Raw genomic sequence first — 20,242 nt, 5'->3', positions numbered from 1 at the left:
GGACTAGTAAGATGATTGAGACGCGCTCATCGAGACCATCAGGGAAGTGGAAAAAAGCTAAATTGTTTTATTTGAGAGTTTAAAGTGTGGGATTAAAGGCACCCACAAAAACAAAATGTGGACCTAAATTAAGAGTGCTGTTAATAGTGTGGGGGTTGAGAAGCGCACTCCAGCAGTTTAAAAAGCTGTTTGGATGAGAAATTACCATCACAATGCATTATTTTACAGCACATGGCGTTGGGCATGTGATACTCAGCAGATAATTGGTTGATTGAATGAAACAGAACTCATACTGGATGATTTATAGAAAAGTTCTAGTTTCCATCATGTTAATTGGATAATAATTGGATAATTAAGTGATGATAGAGCATTAGTAATGAACACCTGCTGTTAACAAGCAGAATCACTGAAGGAAAGAGAAACACAAGAACTACAACTGACTTCAGCCACAGCCTTAGATGAAATCAACTGAAGATAAAAGAAGACATTAAATCAGGAGGAATAAACAACTCCACAAACAGCATTTGCGGGTGGGACCGGTGGGACATGTCCCCACCACATTTTAAAACATCTTGCTTCACGGATGAACCTAACTAATACAAACAAAACATCTCTGGTTAACTAGAAGAGTATCATTTTGTTCGTTTGTTAAATAAGAGGCGATCTGGCGCTCGTTGCCGCTGTTATCATCCATTTACCAGTCCATCCTCTTGTGGCTCATGCAGTCTTCACACAGACGAGCGCTTTAATCTAACGCTTAACGCCGTTGCAGAGACTTTCTATTTGTTCCGGTCAGATCACAAAACAAAATGCACAAAAACTGTCCCTGCTCTTGATGTACAACCACTGATGGTATTCGGTTTTGATGAGAGAAAAAATAGGCTGAGAGGGCAGATTAGAAACTAGAATTTCTGACAAGTTTAACAGACTAGACCAGGGATTAAGCAAAGTGTGCAAATCTATATGCCTTTATTCACTTAAAAAATCTTGGCACAACGCTATATTGTGTTTAGATGCAATAATTAAACAAGATCTATAACAATAAATGAACTATTTAATTGATTTCCGGATATCTTAATGCAAATTTTTCTGCAATTGTTATTGTACATATTTTACATCTGATATAACATTGTATCAGCAATGCTTCCCCCCTTAATACGCCATATAGTGCATATCATATGCACGCGAAAAACTGCGTACCATATGCACGCCAAAGCTCATTTTGATGTATGAGCGCCCCTCATACGTCAAAATAAGCTTTGGCGTGCATATAGTACTCAGTTTTTCGCGTGCATATGATACGCAATTTATGTCCCACCCACTTTTTAAAACAAAGTTACGCCACTGAACTTACTCATTACCATATATTGTTTAATATAGCCTACCAAGTTAAATTTGACATCTCAACCTTTTAATCTAAATCACTACCACGTGTTAGCTTTTCGCTAGCCTGGTAGCTTTCCATCCCGGCACCCAGGTCTCCTGTTTTCTGAGTTCATTAGACAACTGTGGTAAGATTTTTAAATAGACTCCATCAAACAACTGTGGTACGTTTTGGATTCATCAACAAATACGGTAAGCCATGTCTTTTTCTCCTGTCATTGTCACTTGCACTGCATATTACATGTTTAACATATCTATCTCTGTTAGCGAACAGGGCTTCACATATGATAAATGTAAGGAAATAATCAGGCTGACGGAGAAGATATCAGAATTAGAAACACGCATCCAGACTTTATGTGAGAGTAGTGAGAATGTAACAGCTTTAGATACTGCTTTGGATGCGACTAACTTAGTGAACACTCATTGTTTGGTTCCACTGAGTAACCTGTTGAAAGTGCCCTAGTTATTGCCGATTCTATTACACGGAACGTGAAAATAGAGACACCAGCCACCATAGTCACATGTTTACCGGGAGCCAGAGCGCCTGACATCAAAGCAAATTTAAAAGTGCTGGCTAAAGCTAATTGTAATTTCTCTAAGAGTATTATTCATATCGGCACTAATGATGTTCGACTTCGCCAGTCGGAGATCACCAAAATTTACATTAAAGAGGTGTGTAAACTTGCAAGTACGATGTCAACGGCAGTCTGTTTCTCTGGTCCCCTCCCTGTTAAAAGGAGTGATGAAAAACACTGTAAAAAAATTCTTTAAAAATGGTAAATGACTGGCAGCAACGGCTCCCAAACAAAAAAACGTAAAATTAAGGTAAAATATCTTAATTCAATAAAGTGCAAAAACAATACTTTTACAGAAATTTACATACAAAGTTTTAGTGAAAAACAGTTATTTTACAGAATTTCTTTTTTAAAAATTAAGGTATTTTACTTTAATTTAATGTTTTTTGTTTGGCAGCCATAGCTGCCAGTCATTTATCATTTTTTCTACAGTGTTAAACTGTTATTTTACAGATTTTGTTTCGTTTAAATTAAGTTGTTTTACTTTAATTTTATGGAGGGAGGGGGGGGGGTGTTTGGCAGCCATAGCTGCCAGTCATTTGACCATTTTTTAATAAAAAAATGTTAAAGTGTAAAACTGTTTTTTTTTTACAGATTTTTCCTAGATTATAATGATCAAACAGCTTCAATAAAGTGACAGTGCTAAAAATTATGCAGAATAACACTGTTATTTTACAGATTATTACAATAAACAAGCCGCGCCTGAACACTCCACCAGCAACTGCTGTATATTCAAACTTGAGCGGCAGAAGGCGTGCACTGCTGTCATTGGCCAGATTTCTGGATGACGTTCAGATTGACCAATCACGCTCACAATTACATGGAAACAACTTGTTTTAAAATATAGTTAGAAAATGTGTATATTTTTTTATTTGCTGTTATATTTAATTTAATATGTCAAATGGTGTTTTGTGGTGTGTGGGCAGAGGCCTCAAAGTTTCAACCTGGAGAGCAGTGCAGATTTTTACTCTTTAAAAACATATTATTGTTTGTTATTTATTTTCCTATATAGTTTGCTATATTTGAATGCAGAATTACAGAGTTTGAATCTAAAAAATACAACTACACAATAAAAAAATATATATACTGTATATATTTAAAAAATGGTCAAATAACTTGCAGCTACGGCTGCCAAACAAAAACAAAATTAAAGTACACTGTAAAAAAAATACCCATCAAATTTACGGTAAAAAAACGGCAGGTGTGGTTGCCAGAACCTCACCGTAAAAAATACAGCAGTAATGTTTTAGGTTTAACGAGACAGCAGCATATAATTTAAAGGTTTATAATGTCGTAATTACAGTTAAAAACTGTTTATTTTACAGTTTAAAACCCATATAATTTAAAAGTTTATATTGAAATAATTATGTGTACACCGTGCACTATAAAACAATAATGGTAAAAATATTTATTGAACTGAAATAATATTAAGTTACCAACTTATTGAAATGCTAATATCTGTTATGTACCTTTTATATAGTTTGACAATCACCAATTACAGTGGTGATGAGAATCACATGATGAATCAAAGCTCATCACATGCAGCTTTTGGAGGGACAATATTAACATATACAGGGAGTGCAGAATTATTAGGCAAATTAGTATTTTGACCACATCATCCTCGTTATGCATGTTGTCTTACTCCAAGCTGTATAGGCTGGAAAGCCTACTACCAATTAAGCATATTAGGTGATGTGCATCTCTGTAATGAGAAGGGGTGTGGTCTAATGACATCAACACCCAATATCAGGTGTGCATAATTATTAGGCAACTTCCTTTCCTTTGGCAAAATGGATCAAAAGAAGGACTTGACAGGCTCAGAAAAGTCAAAAATAGTGAGATATATTGCAGAGGGATGCAGCAGTCTTAAAATAGCCAAGCTTCTGAAGCGTGATCATCGAACAATCAAGCGTTTCATTCAAAATAGTCAACAGGGTCGCAAGAAGCTTGTGGAAAAACCAAGGCACAAAATAACTGCCCGTGAACTGAGAAAAGTCACGCGTGCAGCTGCCAAGATGCCACTTGCCACCAGTTTGGCCATATTTCAGAGCTGCAACATCACTGGAGTGCCCAAAAGCACAAGGTGTGCAATACTCAGAGACATGGCCAAGGTAAGAAAGGCAGAAAGTCGACCACCACTGAACAAGACACACAAGCTGAAACGTCAAGACTGGGCCAAGAAATATCTCAAGACTGATTTTTCTAAGGTTTTATGGACTGATGAAATGAGAGTGAGTCTTGATGGGCCAGATGGATGGGCCCGTGGCTGGATTGGTAAAGGGCAGAGAGCTCCAGTCCGACTCAGACGCCAGCAAGGTGGAGGTGGAGTACTGGTTTGGGCTGGTATCATCAAAGATGAGCTTGTGGGGCCTTTTCGGGTTGAGGATGGAGTCAAGCTCAACTCCCAGTCCTACTGCCAGTTTCTGGAAGACACCTTCTTCAAGCAGTGGTAGAGGAAGAAGTCTGCATCCTTCAAGAAAAACATGATTTTCATGCAGGACAATGCTCCATCACACGCGTCCAAGTACTCCACAGCGTGGCTGGCAAGAAAGGGTATAAAAGAAGAAAATCTAATGATATGGCCTCCTTGTTCACCTGATCTGAACCCCATTGAGAACCTGTGGTCCATCATCAAATGTGCGATTTACAAGGAGGGAAAACAGTACACCTCTCTGAACAGTGTCTGGGAGGCTGTGGTTGCTGCTGCACGCAATGTTGATGGTGAACAGATCAAAACACTGACAGAATCCACGGATGGCAGGCTTTTGAGTGTCCTTGCAAAGAAAGGTGGCTATATTGGTCACTGATTTGTTTTTGTTTGGTTTTTGAATGTCAGAAATGTATATTTGTGAATGTTGAGATGTTATATTGGTTTCACTGGTAAAAATAAATAATTGAAATGGGTATAAATTTGTTTTTTGTTAAGTTGCCTAATAATTATGCCCAGTAATAGTCACCTGCACACACAGATATCCCCCTAAAATAGCTAAAACTAAAAACTAAAACTTCCAAAAATATTCAGCTTTGATATTAATGAGTTTTTTTGTGTTCATTGAGAACATTGTTGTTGTTCAAAAATAAAATGAATCCTCAAAAATACAACTTGCCTAATAATTCTGCACTCCCTGTAGAAGGTGCACACACAAACACTAAACACCAAACACCATCATGGTAACACACATGATGTTTTAAAAATGCAACAAACATTAATTTAACAACATTAGATGTAACATAAAACCTTAATGTACATAAGTGATTAGAAAAAACTAAGAAGAAACATCAAATGCGAAGTGTTACGTGGGGAATTCTGTGAATGTCAATTTACGTTTTTTTCACTGTAAATTACAAAACGATCTGTTCTTTTCACTTCAAAAAAACTGCTGTATTTTCTACGGTAAAGTTCTGGTAACCACAGCTGCCGTTTTTTTTACCGTACATTTTATGGGGATCTTTTTTACAGTGTACATGTTTACATATTTTTACAGGAAAACGCTGGCAGCTGTGGTTACCAGAGAATTATGAAACTTTGCGCACTGACATTCAAAATTAGGCGGTCAAGTACAAGTCTGTGGTTAGAGGAGGCACAGTTGTTGCTGTTTTTTTTACTAAAAATAAATAGAAAACCAGTAAGTATTATATTAAAATATAAATACTAAAAGGGAAAAAAGACACATAAAGCATAAGATTTATGTATTTAAATTGCATATACATTTTCAATGCATTTGGATTATTTTTACATAAACAAATTAATAAACTGAATGTGATTGATATATGCCAGTTATACATAAATGAAACTTGTGAAGATTTATGTAAAAGCACACAGAAAAACGCCCATGTTAAATTAACACGTCCTAGTGTTCATGTGTGTGCTCACTACTGAGTTAAAGTACCATTGAAGCAGTGTTGATATAAATTAGATAATTAAGTGATGATTGTGCATTAATGATGAACACCTGATGATAATGAGCAGAATCACTGAAGGACAGAGAAACACAAGAACTACAACTGACTTCAGCCACAGCTTTAGATGAAATCAACTGAAGATAAAAGAAGACAATAAATCTCTGAAGATCTCATCAGAGGATTAAATAACTCCACAAACAGCATTACCAGCTTCACACATTACTAACCAGACTGACTTTGTCATTTCTGTGGATGTTCATCTATTCAACACAAAACAATCTACACAAAACAAGATGTCGCAGAAAAAAAAAGCAATTAGTAAGAATCAAAGAAAATTAGTCACAATTCAGATGCATAATTTATTCATGCTGCAATGCATGCTGGGACCCATGGGAGAGTTTTGATTGGTGGTACCCAGCATGCACTGCAGCATAAAGCTTTTCCTTGATTGTCACCATTGTTGAGATTCATACACTGATTCTTGATGTCTGCTTGTGTCTAATAATTGCCGTAGATTAAAACCTTTTGTGCACATTTTTTTTATTCTGCATATTAGATTGCCAGAACAGTGCTACTCATGCTATAGAATCAATTGGCCACTATTATGAATTTAAAAAAAATGATAACACATAAACGGAGTCTTAGACTCTGAACAAGACCAGTGATCACTATATCATCATGAACAAAGAGCCAAATCATCTGACCATGTTTTTGCTTGGCTTTCCATGCCATAACAAAGGTGCTTTATAAACACAGTTAAAGCAGCGAGAAAACTAATGTTAAAGAGACAGGGGTCAAGAGCCCAACTAAAGCAAACACTGATCACAATCATGGTGACTTCAAATAAAACTATTATTTTCAATAAAACATCAACATCCACAGAAATAAAATCAGTCTGGTTGGTAATGTGTGAAGCTGGTAATGCTGTTTGTGGAGTTGTTTAATCCTCTGATGAGATCTTCAGAGATTTAATGTCTTCTTTTATCTTCAAAGCAAAAAACATGTTGGGAGATTTATCACCACGGGTGTTAAAATTATCACTTTCCGGGTGAACATACAGGTCCGTCTTTGCTAGTGTTAAAACAACACTGACGAAAGTGTTCGTTATACAAACACTGTGTTAGTGTTTCTTTTTAGTCACTCAAGGTGTTGAGAAATGTATTACTCATAAGTGTACATTTAACACTTTATGGTGATTAATCTCACACACCCAGTGTATTTAATGTAAATACTTAAATACTAAAATGGCACTGTGAATGAAATTTAAAACAATTTATATATATTATTTTATTTTTTCCCCAAAAAAATCAAGTGACTACAAATTTATTTGAATATTTATTGAAATTGTAATATATCAATTCCATTACATTTATGTATTTGGCAGACACTTTTATCCAATGCGACTTACACTGCATTCAATACCATTTTTTATTTAAAAAAAAACATTTTTGTCAGTTTTGCTTTCGCCGGGAATCGCTACAGTAAAGCCATTGTTGTCACACATACAATTGAATAAAACAATTTCTTGTTATACTCCAATGCTATAATATCTTAAAAGTAATGTTTTAATTGAAAATACAAAAATTCAACATTGTATATATTAAATCAACCTTAATGTTAAAAAACTGTCTGGTTTGTAATTCATTCTGATAAAAATACTATTCCTTTATAAATTAATACATTTACATTTGGCAGATAATTTTATCCAAAGCGACTTACATTGCATTCAATGTACGCATTTTTACATTTTGTCAGTTCTTGCTTTCCCAATTCATCGATCCCACGATCTTGGCGTTGATATCGCTCCTCAAAATGATCCAAACACATAGTATCGTTCCTGTTAAAGAGACAAATTTGGTTAAAACAAGCACATTAAAAAAATCTAAGATAAAAAGTTTCAAACATCTTCAATCAACAAGCAGAGATACTTACATAGCCTGTCTTCCTTTCAGGATCGTTTAGGTTTGTAGAGTAAAAATGCCAAGGGCATACATAGATTGTGGCCTTAAGTGGTTTCCTTCTGCAATAATAAACAATATTCCATGAAACAAAAATCCTCCAAAGCAGAAAGCAAAAAAAAAAGACTCAAAATTATCAGGTCACTTTGTGATTTACTTCAGGTTATTTTTATACCAACACATAGCAAGAAAACGTTATATTCAAAACATAAGCACTACTGTTACAGATTTACAATGCTACAACTAGAAAAGGCTAGTACAGAAAAAAATCGCGCATGGAAGGGCACTAATGCATGTCTGCTCAACTAATACAAAATAAGACGAAAAATGTCAAATAGTACGAGTGTGCAATGTCGTGGAATGTATACGCCAAAACTCATTTCGGCGTGCAAATGATACGCTCTCTTGGGTAGGTTTAGGGTAGTGGGGTGGGGGGTTAGTATGTATAATACGCCATAAATTGCGTCTCATATGCACGCAAAAAACAGCGTATCATACATTCCACGACATTGCACACTCGTACTCGATCTTGAGTTTCTATATATTGACTGAAGCAGTTCATGAAGAAAAGCGTGTCCTACGACATGTTTTCGACATTTTGGAGCGCTGTACAGAATGGTCGGCGTATGTTATCAAAGTACCACGAGAAGATTGCTAGAACACACAGAGCATTTCACTCGCAAAATGTTGCAGGCCGATCAGTATGCGCAGCGCCGACAATGATGGACCGTGCTATCCGTGGGTGCTCGGCTAGGGATCGAGCCCCGGCGTCACACAAGAAACATCAAAGAAAAAAAAAATTAAGAGCAATTAATTCATTCGATTAACGTCTGCTTTCTCATTTGAATGACATTTCAAAACACCAGAATTAACTCGTAGTTACGGGGTGAAAGATATAAACGGTCTTATAAAGGTTGGAAGCCCTAAAGATACTTAACGTTATGCCAAATGAGAAGAAATAACTATCCAAGTCCAGTGAGTTAAAAAATGACACATATTGTTAATGCTGCTACATTATTACAAAATTAGTACAACGAAATTAAGTCACTTACGTAAATCTCGTCCTCCATTAACGAATTTAGTGTGTTAGTGGGGGTTATTCAGTTATGTTAAACTGAATGGCGGATCAAAAGCGCGCTAAATTTAAACTGAGGTAAAAAAAAAAAAAACGCTAACAGAGTTAAGTCAACCACATCGGCTACGTTACTCATTATACAAGCTCATTAATAAATCACAAGTTGATAAGATAATAATACTATACTATACCTTGTCCTTGTAACCGTTGTGTGTGCAGGGAAATCCATAAAGATGGAGAGACCGAAGGATGAGCTGGGAAATTTAAAATGCTCTGCACATGCGCAGATGTTGATTGTTAACACCCAAAGGAAACACTGTGCTTTAACACCCAAAGGAAACACTGTGCTTTAACACTAAACAAGTGATAAAGCATATCATATTTGTAAATTAACACCAGATTTTATCACTAGATGCCCAACACCAGGTTTTTATCCCTCAGTAATTTGCTGTGTTCAGTTGATTTCATCTAAAGCTGTGGCTGAAGTCAGTTGTAGTTCTCGTGTTTCTCTTTCCTTCAGTGATTCTGCTCATTATCATCAGGTGTTCATCATTAATGCTCAATCATCTCTTAATTATCTCATTAACTTCAACACTGCTTCAATGGTACTTTAACTCATTAGTGAGTACACACATCAACACTAGGAAGTGTTAATTTAACATCTGTGTTTTTTCTCTGTTCTATTACATAAATCTTAACTGTTTAATTTATATATGATTTACAAATAAGAAAATAGATTTTCATTAAGTTTATTATTATTTGTTTATTAAAATTACATAATCCAAATGCATGGAACATTTATATGCAATTCAAATACATGTTTAGACATTTTTGCACAATATTTGCATGTCAAATTAACAAAATATTTTACAGTATTTCTCTGTTTTTGATTCCAATATTTGTAGTTCTACATGTTGTAAATATAACAAAATATTCTGTTTAATAGTTTACAAAAGTTCACTGTGATTCAAACAAAAAATAAATGCTTTTGGGTTTTTTATGATTTTCTGTTGGGATTTACATTGTTTTTCTGTAAATTTCACTGGCATAAGGTTAGATCTATTGCAGTTATTCACCGTATATAGTAAGGAAACTTTGTGTTAACCAAATAACAGTTTTTAACAGTAGCATTTTTACAACCTTTTACCGTTAAAATCACAATAATTATTTTACAGTGTAATATCTCAATTTAAATAAGGAAAAAATCTATAAAATAGAAGTGTCTACTATAAGTTCTCTACTTTTAATGTAAATTTCTGTAAAGTTTTGCACTTTATTTGAATTAAGATATTTACATTCATTTTACATTTTTGTTTGGCAGCCAAAGCTGCCAGTCATTTGACCGTTTTTTTTAATTTTTATATATAATTTTATTTTTACAGTGTGAATATAAAACTAATAAGATTTACTTTAAAATTAAAAAGAATAATGTTAAATTGTTAGTATGGACATACACCTTTAATAAAATGAGCTAAATAGTTTATTATGGATTATTTTTGTTGTTATATATTTGTATGTAATTTAAGAAAACTGAAAAGTACTGCATAAATAATAAAGTTATTTCCCTGTATAAAAATCAAAATTACTGCAATTTGTCATTAATAATACAATCCTTAAAATATACATTTGTTCAATTAAAATGAGCTGACAACATCACTGTTTTCTCCAGAACGACTGTATAGCCAAAATGCCAAATCAAATTTTGTTGCAATATTGTCCTGTTTAACACTTCAAGCTCGCTTAATTCTTTCATGAATTAATCTATGATGCACTTATTACAAACTTTTTGATAATAAAACTACAGTTTTTTTAGTTTCATAATAGTATCATTTCACATAATTTAAAATATTTAATATTAAAATTACAATATTTAATATTTCTATATTCAAAATGTTATATTTAGAACATTTATCTCACAACATTATTTTAGCTATTTTAATTGCAGTGCAAATTGATATGATGAATAGTAAGAATTGTGTTGATATTGATTTCATTCATTTGGTATTAACAGCACTATAGCATGTAGCTAGATTTGTGAAATTAATTATCAACAATAAGCATCTTTACATTTTATAATAATTATGAGAGGGGTGTCCTACCGAAAATGTCTGACATTTTGACAACGAAAAACAAACAAAACAAAAAAAGATGTAATTAAAAAGCAACCGAATATTTCGGGACATTACGTCATGAAAAGCACATGCTTTTGAAATGATGCTTGTTCTGTTTTGTGGAGATGGCGCGCGATGGCGCTAAAGTCCAACACATGCATTCGCGCGCAACTTTACCACCACCATCACCACCACTTCAATAGCCTATAGTTTGATTTAAAGAAATGACATGCAGATTAGAGCAGTATAAGACTACATTTAATGCATGCAAATAAACTGTAACATAAACCAGCATTAACTGTAAACGTGAGGAATCTGCCATTAAAACGTATTTTTTTAAAGATTTTTTGGCGTCTAGTAGGCTATATTAATTATAATCTCGTTCAACGAATAATGCATTTGGATAAACACTGACATCAGACTAACATTGAATAGGCCTACATTCATCTCAATATAGGCTATCGATCGCTCGATCCTATCAGGCTTTATATGATTGTCCCATCTTACTATTGCCTTAGAATGATACTGAAATTTTTGGAACATGGTCCCCTCTCCTGATGTGTGTGTGTGTGTGTGTGTGTGTAAATGCTGAGTGAACGGAGCCCTGCCCACCGCGCTGTAGTAAAGCTGCCGAGTGCTCGAAGGACGTGCATGTAGGTTACAGTCTTTGGGTTTCAGCGTGATTAGACACATTACGGATTCGCGGCACATATTGCAGATTGTAGCCCCGAATGTACCGATGAAGAAATGGCAGCGGAATCGACCCGGAGATTTACGAAAAGCCTACTAAAGCCGGGAAGCGCAGCGGAGATCCGGCAAACCGCATCCAATGCTGTGAGGAATGCGACTATAACGGTAAGACGAGCGGACAGCACTCCCTTTTCCTTATTTCAATGCTGTTTGCTGGACGGACAATGTGTGCACCATTTTCCAGTGATTTTCCAGTGAATCTTAGGCTGTGTGTCTAACAAACAATAGAGGAATATGCCTTCTTTTTCTGTGCCAAATGTTCCGTTGTCACGCATAGTGAGGTGTTATTCTGCGGCGAATGGTTGTGGAAGTTGCACATGAACAAGGTGAGTGTTTGGGAATAGGTGTCTAATGGCCTCTGTTAGCGGTGCATGTCTTATTTTGTGTTCATAACGGTCTTCTTTAGTCGTTGTAAAAGCGCCGCAGAGGAATGTAGAGCTGGACTAGAGCAGCTCGGTTTCAAGCCCTGGTTAGCCATCTGCAGCACTGGGACTGCACATTTTGGATGTTGTCTCCCTTATCTGACACACCCACTCCAGGTTTTGGGATCAATGAGCTGATCAGGTGTGATTGATTGAGATGTCATCTAAAGTGTGCAGTGTGCTGGGACTCCAGGAACAGCTGTGCTCGGTTGTTGCAGACAGTGGAAAGGGTTGATGATATGAACAGTGTGATTGGTTTGCAGTAGCTTTAGCCACATTCAGTAATGCAGTTACAACATATTTGTTGACTTGTGTACTTACATTATACCAAATGTTTTCAAGAATGTTTAAATCCAGAGAAATCAGCTAAACAAATGTTAACCGTGAGTCACCTATTACATCATACCTGTGCCTCCCCCGATTTCTGGTTTTATTTTGTAGACAGAAAATTAATCAGTATACAGCAATACAGCATTTTCTCAGTCATGCTTTAAAATAAATTGCATGCATTTTGAAACATAAGGATTTTGCATCCAGCATTTATTAATATGATATTCTAATATTGATCTAGTCTACTGCAGTGTGCAGTATAACGCTGTAACATAATTTTCAACACACTCAAAGCTATCTTATATGATTAAACCATAGACCGTAAAAAAATATGGACGACTCGACATCATCCGTTTCCGCTTGCCATATTTGAAGCTTTCAGGCGGCCTTGCACGGCGCGGACATCTTGGGACCGAGTCTGCGCAGTAGCGATTTCGGGACCGGAGTTGCGCAGTAGAGCGCAGGAAGTAGAGCAGGAAGTACAGCCGCGATATCAAAAGCCCGCCCACACTCTCGCAGATGCAGAACAATTAATTATGTTGGTGTGAAATAAACAGTTATGGAAATGTAGAAATTAAAGCTAAAGTTCTAATCTGCTCCCAAAAATTTCGAAAAAAGTCTGTTAGTGCCTCAGTGACAACTTCACTCAGAGAAGCCGTCAGTCTCAGCTGTCAATCATGACGTCACACCCCCCGTTTTCATAGCATCAATAACTAACTCAAACTAAACTTATTTTAAAAACGAACACTTGAAATTTAATCATCGTGATGATAACTGCCTTCAGTGACATAAACTAACTTTGGGGAACATTTTTTCGCCCCCCGGTGACTGGTCCCAGTATAGCCGCCCCTCTGTGTTTTCTAATGGACGCGAGGCAAACTAAATAATAAAATTACACTTCAAAAAATGTTCACACCAACATAATTAATTGTTCTGCATCTGCGATGTGTGGGCGGGCTTTTGATATCGCGGCTGTACTTCCTGCTCTACTTCCTGCGCTCTACTGCGCAACTCCGGTCCCGAAATCGCTACTGCGCAGACTCGGTCCCAAGATGTCCGCGCCGTGCAGGCCGCCTAAAAGCTTCAAATCTGCCAAGCGGAAACGGATGATGTCGAGTCGTCCATATTTTTTTACGGTCTATGGATTAAACAGCGGTGTGTTACCCTGCATACTGCGTCATCAAGCTACGCCTTTGTTTTGAATAGACGACCTCTAGTGGCGGAAAAATACAGAGTGTGCCTTTAATGCACACAGTGGAAAGGGTTGATGATATGAATACAGTGTTATTGATTTGCATTTAACTATCCCTTAAATCTAGTTCTTTCAAAGAAGAGTCTGTTTAAATGTAACTTATGCCAGGCAACCCGTAACCCGTGTTTCTCCAACCTTCTACCCGTGAAAATGCACTGGAGCGGCCGTTAAACCCGTGACATCCCAGTTACGAGTTCTGACGTCACATAGCCTGTGAAACAAAAAACGGTTATACCCTACTGATATGCAAATGACATAAAGTAAAATGTACCAGTGATCAACAAAAGATCACTGGTAATGGTCTGCTTTTATCTCTTCCTTGACCATGCTTCTAAAAACAAATCTGAGACATTTGATCAGCCAATTGCAGCTGCCCCACTGTATAAAGGTAAACCTCTCAGCCAATGGGCTTTGATCACAATCAGCATCTGTTATTACAAATGGTAAGGATGAGGTGTTTGTCAAATGTCTTATTAATGTTCAAAAGGGTATTTTTTAAGTTTTGCATATGTTGTGCATGCGTGTGTTTATTTATGAGAAATTTGAATGCAAGTGACACTGACTGTCACTCTGTGCTCTGTCCATTGTTTTATTTCGAGGGTGTGAGTTGACTGTCACGGTCACAAGCTATAAGTGACATCAGGAAATCAGACAGTTTTATAAGACTTTCTTTCTTCAAGGGTAAAAAGCAAAACAAAACAAACAACAAATAAAGGCAGGGGGATAACTTAAGGTTACAACAGAACTTTCTGAATCATTAGTTTCATTTTTATGCTCATCACTGCAGCTACAAAACCAAAATACATATAAATGTATTACCATTTAAAGGACAACTCCGGTGAGGAATGACCCTAGGGGTAATTAACAGATTGTTATCGAGTAGATCGTTCTCTGGGATGCGCTTTCATGAAAATCGAATGTAAAGAGTTTTATCTCTAGAAACAGATTAGCTTATAACGCTTGTCTATGGGGAACAGGGTAGTGTAATTAAATCGCTAGTTAATACCACTATAGAGATTCACTATAGAGTCATAGAGAGTGAAATGTAGTAATGTGAAAGAGAAAGAGAAAGCTTTTTTTTTTAAAGTCCACATTGATGAGAGATGCCATTTAGGACTTGATATTTAACCATTGAAACCGCTCGTGGATCGACTCGTCGAGACTGTTTTCCAAGATGGCGCCTGTCCGTGAACACGTAATGTGCTGTGTTTATAAAGCATCTTCTTAGCAGTGTTGGGCAGTAGTGTCGCTACAAGTAGTGACGCTACTAGCTTAACTACATTTTTCAGTAGCGTGGTGGTAGCGTCGCTGTTTTCTCAATGAAATAGCTTTTCAGTAGCGAAGCTCCTCTGTTGATCAAGTAGTGCGGTAGCGTCCACACAAGCTAACGTTACATTTTCTCAAGCATTTCTGAGGATCAAGCTCAAATTGGAAACACAACTGATAAGAACGCGGATATACTTCACTTTCTATATTCCTTTCTGCCTCACTCAGACGCGCACAGATGCGCGCGCAAGCCTTTCAAAGTACTCATTTGGCAGTGAGCGCGTAAAGACAGGATAGGCGCGTGCACATTCGCACTATCTAGTTGACTTTTTTTTTCCCCTAGCGCTCAGTTTGCTGTTGCACGCGGATCGTCCGCGCGGTGACAAAAGAGAAACGGCAACGATTTAAAATCCATTGTGTCTCTTGAATAAACACCTCTTGTCAAAAGTATCGGGGCCCAGCCTGGCCACCTCTGGATATGAATGAATGAATGAAACTTGTTTCATGTGTGTGGGAGACACACACACCCACACACACACACACACACACACACACACACAGGCTAGGCTACATGTTTTGTTTTTCGCCATGTTGGTACTGTTTTGAGCAGGTCTTAATTATTTTTCTACTGTACTTTCTGGACTGGACTTTTTTTGTACAAGTTGAGTTGTAAATTAACTTACAGTTTGTCCTGCAAAAGTGCCCAAGTCTAAATCGAGCATAAATGCAAACACACAGTTGTGTATGCATATCATACACATACAGATGAACATACACACACACACACACATACACACACACACACACTCGACACCAGGGGCCTATTGCACAAAACTAGGATAAGGGATTAAACTGGGATATTTTAGTGATCCTGGCTCAATTTATCCGCTAATATAGGCTACAGTTATCTTCCATTATCGTTATCGTTCTTGGTATGAGTTTGCCTTCAGGGTATGTTTACATGACAGCTGTGTACTAAATTTTGCATAAAAATGACAATATCACCAAGATATCCCGGCTTAATCCCTTAGTTTTGTGCAATAGGCCCTTGGTTTTGTTAATATTATGGATCACATGTTTTTGTTGCCGAATTGATTTCGGACAGCTTTTGAATAACTTAAAAAAATGTGTGTCTATATGCTTGACTTTTATTGATCACTGAAATAGCATTGATTGGAATGAAGTGGGTTCAATATAAAATTAAATAAATAAAAAGTAGCTTTGATGTAGTAAACTACTTTTTTCAAGTTGCTGTAGCTTAGCTTGCTATATTTCCCAGGGGGGTAGCTTCAGTGTAGTGAAGCTTAATTTAATGTAGAGTAGCTGGTAGCTTAGCTCACTACATTTTCCAAGTAGCTTGCCCAACACTGCTTCTTATTAAACTGTTTGTACACTTACACAGTTCTCAATGCTTGGGTTTGCATGTAGGGACCCTCATTATGCTGCTGTGTTAGTGTGAGGCTATTTTGAGCCTTGTTAGTGGTATTAACTAGCCATTTAATTTTACTTATTCTGTGCCCCGTAGACAAGCGTTATAAACTAATCTGCTTTTAGAGATAAAACTCTTTACATTCGATTTTCATGAAAACGCATCCCAGAGAACGATCTACTCGGTAACCATCTGTTAATTACCCCTAGGGTCATTTCTCACCAGAGTTGTCACGTGGATATCTCAAAATTCGTACAGATAACGCCACTTGGCTTTAGAAAGTGACAGGTATGTTTACGCAAAGTCAGGATGTCATTAGGGCTGTCAATGAATATTCTAAATTCGAATATATATTCGAATAGTTTTTAAAAAACGAATTTCGAAGGTACAAATTTATATTCGGGAAAAAAAAGCAGGAAAAAATGCTGCAGTAGTAGAGGCATGGCTCTCTGCTTTACGAGTGACGTGAGCCCGCATGGGGGTTCAGGGACAGGTCACAGGTGTCACTGCTGAAAGTTGACGCGTCTTACAGTGAAGATGGCGGAAAGTGCAGAGCCCAACTCGACCGCAGCAGAGAAAGATATTTTAACCCTCCAAAATCTAAAGCCATGACTGGAAGTACTTTGGAATTTGGTCGGTAGGAGGTAAAATTTTTGAGCCGTGAGATAAAGTTATATGCATGCTATGTAAGATACAGTTAGCATACCATGCCTCATTTTATTTAACATTAAACAGAAACACTAAAGTGTAGGCTACTGTACTGACTGAGGAGATATTGCTTGAATAAAGGATAAATGCACTGCTTTCACTGGTGTGATTATTCACCGTTTCATGTTTAGCACAGCACAGCTCGCTCGCAGCGTTCTTCTTCTTCTTCTTTCATCTGTTCCCTTCAGGGGTCGCCACAGCAAATCATCTGCCTCCATCTATTTCTATCCTCTGTATCCTCTTCTCTCAGTCCGACTACCTTCATGTCCTCCTTCACTACATCCATAAACCTCCTCTTTGGTCCTCCTGTTGACCTCCTGTCTGGCAGCTCTAACCTCAGCATCCTTTTACAGATGTATTCATTCTCCCAACTCTGAACATGTCCAAACCATCTCAACCTGGCCTCTCTAACTTTGGGTGTACTCACACTAGGCACGGTTGCCATGAACCGAAAAATTTCACGTAATCGTGCTGCTCGTATGAGGAGGTTTGCAAGGTACCAGCTGAAGTGTAGCAAGGACTTTGCAGCTTTGATTACGGACTCCAGCACGGTTAACGCTCACACTGCATGCGAACCGCGCCCGAGTCCAACTGAACCGTGCTCTGACCCACCTCTTCCAAGCGGGCCAGGGCTAGCTAATCGAGCCGCACCCGGGCACGGTTCGGAGCACTCACCCTAGTCAAACGAACCGCGCTTTGGTGGTCAAACGCACTCGGGCACAGTTCAAACTGGCTAGTGTGAGTACACCCTTTGTCTCCAAAACATCTCACATGCGCTGTCCCTGATGTACTCATTCCTGATCCTATCCATCCTCGTCACTCCCAAAGAGAACCTCAACCTCTTCAGCTCTGCTACCTCTAGCTCTTCCTCTTGTCTTTTCCTCAATGCAACTGTCTCCAAACCATACAACATCACTGGTCTCACTACTGTCCTGTACACCTTTCCTTTCATTCTTGGTGGTACACTTTTATCACACAACACCCATTCTAACCTGCCTGCTCACGCTTCTTCACCTCTTTTCCACACTCCCCATTGCTCTGGACTGTTGACCCTAAGTACTTAAAATCCTGCACCTTCTTTACCTCTTCTCCCTGTAACCTCACTGTACCCCTTGGTTCCCTCTCATTCACACACATGTATTCTGTCTTGCTGCGACTAACCTTCATTCCTCTCCTCTCCAGAGCAAACCTCCATATCTCTAGACTTTCCTCCACCTGCTCCCTGCTCTCACTACAGATCACAATGTCATCCGCAAACATCATAGTCCATGGAGATTCCTGTCTGACCTCATCTGTCAGCCTGTCCATCACCACCGCAAACAAGAAGGGGCTCAGAGCCGATCCTTGATGCAGTCCCACCTTCACCGTGAAGTCCTCTGTCTCACCTATGGCACACCTTACCACTGTCCTACTGCTCTCATACATATCCTGGACCACTCTAACATACTTCTCTGCCACTCCAGACCTCCTCATACAATACGCTTATTGTTAAATATGCTTTCTCTAAATCTACAAAGACACAGTGCAGCTCTTTCTGACCTTCTCTGTACTTCTCCATTAACATTTTCAAGGCAAATAATGCATCTGTAGTGCTCTTTCTTGGCATGAAACCATACTGCTGCTCACAAATGTCCACTTCTCCCCTTAACCTTGCTTCCACTACTCTTTCCCACAACTTCATTGTATGGCTCATCAGCTTAATACCTCTATAGTTTCCACAACTCTGCACATCTCCCTTGTTCTTAAAAATCGGCACCAAAACACTTCTCCTCATTTCCTCAGGCATCCTCTCACTCTCTAAGACCTTGTTGAACAACCTAGTTAAAAACTCTACTGCCATCTCTCCTAGACACTTCCATACCTCCACTGGTATGTCATCAGGACCAACTGCCTTTCCTCTCTTCATCCTCTTCAAAGCGCTCCTAACTTCACCCTCGCTAATACTTTCTACTTCCTGGTCAACAATATTTGCCTCTACAGCTCTTCTCTCCCTGTCCTCTGGATACTCTCCTGGATTCCTCATTCCACCAAGTCTCATTGTCTTCTTTCCTCCTTCCAGATGACACACCTAGCACCTTCCTACCCATCTCCCTGATCACTTTGGCTGTAGAGGTCCAGTCATCTGGAAGCCCCTCCTGACCACCTAAAGCTTGCCTCAACTCCTCCCTGAAAACCACACAGCACTCTTCCTTTTCCAACTTCCACCACTTTGTCTTCTGCTCTGCCTTTACTTTCTTCATCTTCCTCACCACCAGAGTCATCTTACACACCAACATCCTATGCTGTCTAGCTACACTCTACATTCTCACTCTACAATTTCCATCAGATTACAGCGTCTACATAAGATATAGTCCACTTGTGTGCTCCTACCATCACTTTTATATGTCACCCTGTGTTCCTGCCTCTTCTGAAAATACGTGTTCACCACAGCCATCGCCATACTTTTAGCAAAGTATACCAACCTCTGTCCTTCTGGGTTCCTTTCCTGAAGACCAAACCTGCCCATCACTTCCTCGTCCCCACTATTCCCTTCCCCAACATGTCATTTTAAATCCGCCCCTATCACTACTCTCTCACCTCTGGGAACAGTCTGCATCACTTCCTCCAACTCGCTCCAGAATCTGTCTTTCTCATCTTGCTCACAACCTACTTGTGGAGCATAGGCACTAACAACATTCAACATCACACCTTCAATATCCAGCTTCAGACTCATCAACCTATCTGACACTCTCTTTACCTCCAGAACATTCTTCACAAACTCCTCCTTCAGGATCACTCCAATTCCATTTTTCTTCCTGTCCACACCATTATAAAACAGTTTAAACCCTGCTCCAATGCTTCTAGCCTTGCTCCCTTTCCACCTGGTCTCCTGGACAGACAGAATCTCAACTTTCCTCCTCTGCATCATATCTACTAGCTCTCTGCCTTTACCTGTCATTGTACCAATATTCAAAGTCCCTACTTTCAGTCCTCAACTCTTGCCTTTCCTCTTCTCTTTCTGCCTACAGACATGCTTTCCTCCTCTCCATCTTTGACTAACATTAGCCCAATTTCCACCAGTGCCCTGTAGGTCAACAGAA

The 20,242-nt window shown here is 38.2% G+C and overlaps 1 protein-coding gene and 1 long non-coding RNA gene across 3 annotated transcripts in view; one reads left to right on the top strand and one right to left on the bottom strand.

The window, feature by feature from the left end:
• Positions 1-7,557: 7,557 nt before the first annotated feature.
• On the bottom strand, positions 7,558-9,265 carry LOC137084990 (uncharacterized). The gene is made up of 3 exons (XR_010906870.1): positions 9,086-9,265; positions 7,794-7,881; positions 7,558-7,698 (listed from the first exon to the last, which is right to left on the bottom strand). It is a non-coding gene; the product is annotated as an uncharacterized lncRNA (long non-coding RNA).
• Positions 9,266-11,600: 2,335 nt separating this feature from the next.
• The window catches only part of dock10 (dedicator of cytokinesis 10), a 213,338-nt gene continuing 204,696 nt past the window's right edge, over positions 11,601-20,242 (top strand). For both annotated transcript variants that reach the window (XM_067450021.1, XM_067450016.1), the window contains exon 1: positions 11,601-11,860. In XM_067450021.1, coding sequence (XP_067306122.1) covers positions 11,753-11,860 — 108 coding nt within the window. In that variant the 5' untranslated portion in view covers positions 11,601-11,752. The remainder of the gene's footprint in view (positions 11,861-20,242) is intronic.

Source organism: Pseudorasbora parva, chromosome 8 (assembly GCF_024679245.1).
Source record: "Pseudorasbora parva isolate DD20220531a chromosome 8, ASM2467924v1, whole genome shotgun sequence".
In the NCBI taxonomy this organism is placed as follows: Eukaryota; Metazoa; Chordata; class Actinopteri; order Cypriniformes; family Gobionidae; genus Pseudorasbora; species Pseudorasbora parva.
Note: the sequence above shows the minus strand (reverse complement) of the source record. Positions and strands in the feature narration are given on the sequence as shown.